Source organism: Triticum aestivum, chromosome 7A (genome assembly GCF_018294505.1).
Source record: "Triticum aestivum cultivar Chinese Spring chromosome 7A, IWGSC CS RefSeq v2.1, whole genome shotgun sequence".
Lineage (NCBI taxonomy): Eukaryota > Viridiplantae > Streptophyta > Magnoliopsida > Poales > Poaceae > Triticum > Triticum aestivum.
Window position 1 is genome coordinate 413,102,598 of NC_057812.1, and position 7,550 is coordinate 413,110,147.

General features: G+C 40.9%; 1 protein-coding gene across 1 annotated transcript; it reads right to left on the minus strand.

Annotated features, from left to right (window-relative positions):
• Positions 1 to 1,250: 1,250 nt before the first annotated feature.
• On the minus strand, positions 1,251 to 7,224 carry LOC123153360 (protein TRACHEARY ELEMENT DIFFERENTIATION-RELATED 7A). Its single transcript, XM_044572517.1, has 4 exons — positions 7,192 to 7,224; positions 4,630 to 5,207; positions 3,912 to 4,037; positions 1,251 to 3,815 (listed from the first exon to the last, which is right to left on the minus strand). Exons 1-3 carry the CDS (start codon positions 7,222 to 7,224, stop codon positions 4,019 to 4,021), a joined length of 630 nt encoding a protein of 209 aa, XP_044428452.1. The 3' UTR covers positions 1,251 to 3,815; positions 3,912 to 4,018.
• Between the last annotated feature and the right edge of the window lie 326 nt (positions 7,225 to 7,550).

The window sequence follows — 7,550 nt, forward strand, 5'->3', positions numbered from 1 at the left end:
CTTTTGCGTATAGAAAGTCTTTTCTAATTCCTTACAGTTTAAAAACAAATTTGAATACAGTCAAAGTTGATTTCGAACGCGATTTTTTTAAAAGTTTGTCGAAATGGGACAAATAATATACCGTTGGAAAGTTATCGAAAATGTGAAACTTAGTCGTGTTGAATGTTTTCTCAAATTCGCAACCGTTGAAGAGTAATTTGGAATATGGTGGGACACGTCGTGCTGTTTTTCCGTCAGAAAAAACAGAGTAATTGTACTGATCTACGTGTGCGTTTGTAGTGATGTATTTTTTCATAGAGTAATTTTGAGAGGTTCCAAAAAAAGAGTACTTGAACGGATGTCCGTATGGTTTTGTACTGAGCGTATTTTCACATACTAGACTTTACTATGTTCTTTCTGTATGGTTATCCTCGTAACTTTTCAACGGTTCATGGTATTATCATTCTCGAACTTGCATGATTTATATCGTTGAACTGAATGATTTTTTAAAAGAAAATGTTTAGGGGTTGATCACTTGAACTCGTACTGATCTCCTTATGAGTTTGTACTGAGCAAGTTTCTATAGACTAGAATTTACTCTATTTTTTGGGTACGGTTTTCTTCATAACTTTTCAACGGTTTATGATATCATCGTCCCTGAACTTGCGCATGGTATATATCGTTGAACTGAATGACATTTTTTTCAAAAAGAAAAGTTTTGTGTCTTTTTTTAACTCGCCATTTTTTTTTCAACGGTGCTTTGGACTTCTCTCAATTTACTACTTGAACTTTTACCATTTTTGATTTTCCATGGGTTTCTTTTTTGTTTGAGCTTTTTTTCCCAACCTCATTTGGGATGTCATGTTGAACTTACAACCTTTTTTAATTATGAACTTATTGTGCTTTTACAATGCCAAAGCTAGCAAGTAGTAGGACATTCACCCAACTTTTTTAATCCAAACTGATTATTCTCTTTAATTTGAACTGATCATTCATTTTTCAGAATTCAATCTAATCATGGCTTTTACTTCAAACTGATTTTTAAATTCAAACTAACCATTTTTTTTCATTTTGAACTGATCATTGTTTTAAATTTGTACCGATTAATTGTTTTTTATGTAAACCATTTCTTTCATTCTTGCATGCACAGCAAACGGTCATGTATACCTTCTATGAAGAAGTAACAATCATATCATCATAGACAGAAAATTTTCCACACATATAGTACATGTACATGAATGACATATACAACACACCAGCTCCACATTAGATGAATGACATATACACCACACCGACTGCACATTTTCATATTATCCATAGCACCCACCACAACACAAAAATCACAGGCCTTTTTCTTGCACAGCAAATGTTCAAGCACACCCACATGACAACAATAATAATCATCAGAAAATAAAGTGCTTTCGCACAAGGGTACAAAAAAATTTCCACCAGTGCAAAGCTTGAACCGGCCAAACACTATTGTTCTCTAACACACATAGGAACTTATAGCAATTGGTCATTTGAACCAATAGCAATAGAAATAAGAAATGTGTACACCCATACAACTTTGCATCATCAAAATCTAGAGTTAGAAGACATATACATATGATGAGGTTTCTTGATGGAAAAATATGCATATGATGCGCATGTAGGAGCAGACAATCTGGTTTCGGTGTGCATTAAAAAATCTTCACAATAAAACTTCAGTGAGAAGACAAAGGCTACATTTACTGAATCTGCAATAGTAATTAACAAAGAATTAATCTGCATGAACAACGACAAGCCTGAAGCTCATCAATACATAGAAATATCTAACACTACCACAAGATTTAGAAAGATGTGTAGACACACAAAAGTTGCCACCATAGCATATGAAGTCACAAAACTTTCCACAAAGTTTCACATGTTGTACAGGCACACAAGCTTCATAGCAACCACCTGTTGGCATACTTTCCATATATTGCTATTTGACTCAAGGTTGTGTACTGGTCATAAGAGGTAAGCTGCACTACTTGTATTTTTTCCAGTAAAAGAAATTATGAAGATACCTCTAGTAATGTAAGATTTGCTGAGCCAAATGCCCATTGCATTGCTACAGAAAATATTGATTATTTTCTTTTTCCTTAGTGGTGTCACTGCCTTCAGATTAAAATGTAGGAGGAACATGGACATGGACATGCACGGTTCTGCATGTTGAACTCCTAGCAATCTCACGCCTCTGCAAGCCATTGAGCAGCTGAGAGGAGGGAGCTGCTCCACCGGCCACTGTGTATTGTGACGCTGGGCTACTAGAGCTATGCATGGATAGGCTCGATGGTGAGTGCACAGGGGTGGTGGAAGAACAGGTAGGGCCTCCGGCGATGCCCGGAGCTGGCACAAGGCGCATCGGCCTTCTTCGACCGATGCTCCGTTGGCTGATGCCAGAAGTAGAACTTCCTGGCCTTCCAAACTAGTACTGAAGACAAGTACCAAAGAAAAACATGCATCGGTATTTAGAAGGCGTACAAGGGCTACACACTGCCGTGAGGTACCAAAAAACACAATAGTTTGTGCATCTTTTAACACAATGACATTTTATGGAACTACTTCTGCATTTAGACATCCTATGCTCTCATACAGATTAACACAACATCTTGTGTGCTAGAAAGAACATAGTAACATAAGTGAGTGAAATGCATTTTTTTCTCTTTTAGGAATAAGCACAAATACCTTCGGGGCACAAATGCTAGCCATCAATAGTAGCTCAAAAGGCTATTTCTTCCTGAAAGAATTCTTCAATTTCTAAAACTAAGAGTATTTTCAATTAAACTTGCCTGGAATTAAAACTTGTACTCTAGTTCCAGTACAAGTATCATGCATATAGTCTGTAAATAAATAAAAAAGATGCAGAATTTACAGAAGAAAAGGTTAAAATAGAAGTTGAAACAACAAAGAAACTATGAAGCAAATAGCATCAGTGATCTTCTAACTGAAGCATCATACTGTACTGATATTTTTTTTGTCAATGAACTTTTGCAATATAGGTACTAGAACTCACTGATGCTATTTACTCTTCATTTTTTAATGGCATTTTAAGTATATGCCGAACATCAGTTTTTTTAAACACATCCACAGTTGAAATGGATCAGTACATGATGAACAATGTCAGTTTTCAGAAGTAAAACTTGCACTGAATCGGTTAAACTTCTTTTTTGCCGAGCTACTAATTTTTTAATATATAGCCACACTATTTTTTTGAACACACACATTGAACCGTTGGGGTTCTTAATGAGCTGATGATAGAAAACACGTTGAACTCAAATTTGGGCTTACATAACTACCAAATGTTTTGGGTTCTTCTATGAACCTTTTTGTTATCTTTTCCTGAACTCCAAACCACAATTACAATTACAATACACACATGCACTACACAACAGTGTGTATTTTTTACTGTCCATAGCAACAAATTAACCAAAAACAACTAATTTATTAAGGAAACAGTTTTTAAACTTGGGTTGAGCTTCGTTTCTTCAGATTTTTGAACTCCTGCAGCAGGTATACCTGAACTTGCGTGACACATTTTGATTTAGTTCAAAGCAGCTGATTTTTTAACTCCTGCGGCTAACATACTTTTGTTGCTCAACAACAAAACAGAGCTTGATTTATATCAGCAAAGCAAAAAGTTGGCTGGAGATTTTGTTCCTCGCATCTAGACAAATTTAAAAGTTATAACAAGAGATATTCTGTCAGACGCAGAGCTTTTTAGTTACCCTGGTGCTGAAATAGTAAGCCGGCTGGACTGAAAATCGCAGCAAACATGAACTGAAGATCGCTTAGCTCTTTCCTGCTGCCTCCTCCTGCAATTGAAAATTATTGCCATGTTAGAACTGAGGACCGAGGTAAATTTTTGGTGAAAGCCTGGCACAAATCACTTGACACAGACAAGCACATACCTCGCCCTTGTCCTCATGTATGGTCTGCACTTTGGGGTGTTTTTTGTGACGGCCATGAGTGGTGGCTGTGAACGGCCTGTGGTGGTGGCTGTGGACGGCCAGCGTTGTCATGTGAGTCTGGTGGGCCTAAATGCATTACATGAAAAGGGAAAGGGAGAGGAGTCACCAAACCTGACAAAACTTCAAGTGGATTTAGCAGTGGAGCATTTACTGAGTAGATAATGGAGTTGGCTGGAGCATTGATGCAAACCTGAACGTACGGGACAAGGGCCTCTATCCTTCCGTGCAGGCAAGTCTGAACTGATACAAACTTCTTTTTGCCTAGCTACTAATTTTTTCTATATATAGCCAGCTATTTTTTTTAACACACACATTGAACCGTTTCTGGGGTTCTTAACGAGCTGATGATAGAAAACATGTTGAACTGAACTTTGGGCTTCCAGAAACTACCGAATGTTTTTGGGTTCTTTTATGTACCTTTTTGTTATATTTTTCTCAACTCCAAGCCACAATTACAATCACAGTACACACATGTACTACAGAATTAACCAAAACAACTAATTTATGAAAGAAACAGTTTCTGAACTTGGTTTGAGATTTGTTTCTTCAGATTTTGAACTTGTGCAGAAGGTATGCCTGAACTTGCGTGAATGACAAAAATGACACATAGTTTGTTCTGCTTTTTCATAAGATGAATTGAAAACATAAAATGGAGTACCTCCACGGAGCATCTCGACGAATTGGAGCTTGTGCATACCAGGAGGAGGAGGAGCAGCTGATGGAGCATCTCAAAGACGGCGCCGCGCCTCCACCACGATGGTGCAGCCGGAGTTGCGCCATCCAGGGGCTGCTCGACGACGCGCTGGGGGAGGGGGCCGGCGGTGGCGCGCTAGGGTAGATGGGGCAGTCGGCGGCGTGCTGGGGGAGGGGCCGGCCGCTGGCACGCTGGGGGAGGGGCCGGTCGGCGGCGCGCTGGGGGAGGGAGCCGGGCGGCGGCGGCGCGCTGGGGGAGGGAGCCGGGCGGCGGCGGTGCGCTGGAGGAGGGAGCAGGGCGGCGGCGTGGCGCTCGGGGAGGGAGCCGGGCGGCGGTGCCGCGAAGAGGAGGGAGCCGGGCGGCGGAGGCGCGACGGGGAGGGAGCCAGGCGGCGGAGGCGCGATGGGGGAGGGAGCCAGGCGGCGGCGGCGCGCTGGGAGCGGGGGATCGGGGTCTGGATGAAGATGGGGCAGTGGGGTGGGGGCGTGGGTTTTTTTTTGTTCTTTTTGCTTTGGGCTGGGAAGGATGGGGTTTGCTTTTTCCTAGTTTTGCACATTCTGGTCCGATCGCTCCTATATAGGCCGCGGGCTAACAGAATATTATTCTATATGTCACGTTGTCTGTCAAAGTATTGAAAAAAATCCATTGCTTCATCATTAGCCGGAAGTAACAGGCGTATGATGCCACGAAGCTCTTCAAAATTGTTTCGAAATGAAATTCCGGATAGAATAATTTGCTTTTTTTTACGAATTTCAGCAAAGGCCTTCGAAATAGCGATATTCGGAAGGCTTTTGCTGAACTTCATATCAAAAAACTAATTATCCTATCTGGGACTTTGTTTCAAAACAATTTTGGAGAGCTTCATAGCATTATGCGGTTATTACTTCCGGCTAATGATGAAGCCGTGGTTTTCTTGAATCCACTAACACTAGACAACGTGACATATAGAAGGGTAGATGAGATCAGGAAAAATATGAACCATTTTCTACTCATCCAGAATGGCGCCATTTTGTTAAATCCCTTAATGGTTAAGAGAATCTGTTATGTTACATTTGCATACTAGATCATTGATGGCGCGCGTTGCTGCGCCCGTCTATTTTAAATGTTTTATGATATAGATATATAATTTTTCTGTAAATACATGAAGAAAAGATAAACCATGAAAATGCTAAAATAGAGTGCAATGAGTTATTTGGCGGACGTTTTCCTTTTTATGAAAGATAATCCTGTCAGTATTAAGTAATAGCCTAACAGATAATAATATTGTGTACTATGCAAGGACAGGGCAACTGTCGGTAGCAAGTAATATCCTAACAGATAATAATATTGTGTACTAAGCTAGATAACAATATTGTGTATAGTAACCAGCAGATAATAATATTGTGTACTAAGCTAGATAATGATATTGTGTATTGACCTAGGACAGAGCACCAACTATAGCTTCTTCAACAAGAATATGCAGGTAACTACAATAATGTATAGGATATAGCATTGAATCGCATCTAGCATTTGCAGTTTTGAACCCAGCTATAGGGATCAAAAACTGAAAATGCAAAAAACCACCACATCTGTGAGGATGCAATTACAATCTTCATATTCTGTTGTATCTTTGCATACATAAAGATACGTCTTTCCTGAGAAACATGTGCTCTGCTGCACGCTCACTGAAATAATAATAATAACAATTTTTAGGAGAAACACAGTAAAACAAAATCCCTTATTATTGAGGTCTCAAACAAAAAAAATTGCAAGAATGAAAAACTCACTAAACTACAGGTAACGAAGCCTGAAGTTGATATTTTCTGTGCCTTCTTCAATGACACAACCTGAATGTAAGACCTATGGGCACAGATACCAGAGAATTCCATGGACATCTTTTGTTAGCTTGGTAACAACCCAGGCAGCAGCTCAATGGAAACAAGAATTCACGGTTGCATCCAACACTGACGGGAAGCAAGACAACCAATCATCACATATTTGGAGCGTGATAAAAGATTAATCATTCTGCTGCTACAAGTACAACCTTCAGCGAGGGGCGTCAAATCCAACACCGGGGAAAGGAAGATTGTTATGGTCATCACAAATGCGGGGATATCAAGACAGCAAACTGATGGGAGGAGTGCAAGTGAGGTGGAGGGGATTAAGGCTGGAGGCGAGCTCCGGGATATGAATAATATATAGAGCCGCATGTACTGAAGCAGTTGCAGGATGGGAAAAAGAAACGCACAACTCTATTAATCGCCACCGCGAGTGGCGCATATCACCCGCGATTAGTGCTCCCAAGAACCGACGATTGATTGTCCCTAAAACTCCGGTGGGTCAGTTTCCCTCTCCGCTTCACCTCCTCTGTACCAGCATCGACATGCAGTCCGGGAGGCTCGGACCAACTCCGTCGCATCGTCTGGCTCTGTGCGGTCACTACGGGATCCGTTGCCCCCGTATCAGTCGCGACCAAGCTCGGTCACCCATGGAAAGAGCCGCCACGCGATGGCTTCACTTTTTTAGGGGTTCGATGGCTTCACTTACGGTAGACGACACTGATATAGGGTACAGGCCCATTAGGCCCAATGTAATCTGAGATGCCCAAAAAAGTGACCAGAGCAGCGGCCCAGACGGTTAGCGGTCGTTAATAGCGAAGGAAGTCAGATTACATGCAACTCACAACACATCTGATGGCCAAAAATGCCCAGAATTGATGATCAAACGACCACGAATTGTGATGGTCTGAGAGCGTTGGAAACCTGCGCAGTTATAATGTATCTAAATAGAATTTGTTTATAAGAAATCAAAATCCAATCATTTTAAAAATGGTATATTTACATATAGAATTTGTTCTCGACGTCAACGATGGCCAGCCCACATCCTCGCCGTCGACCCGTTCACGA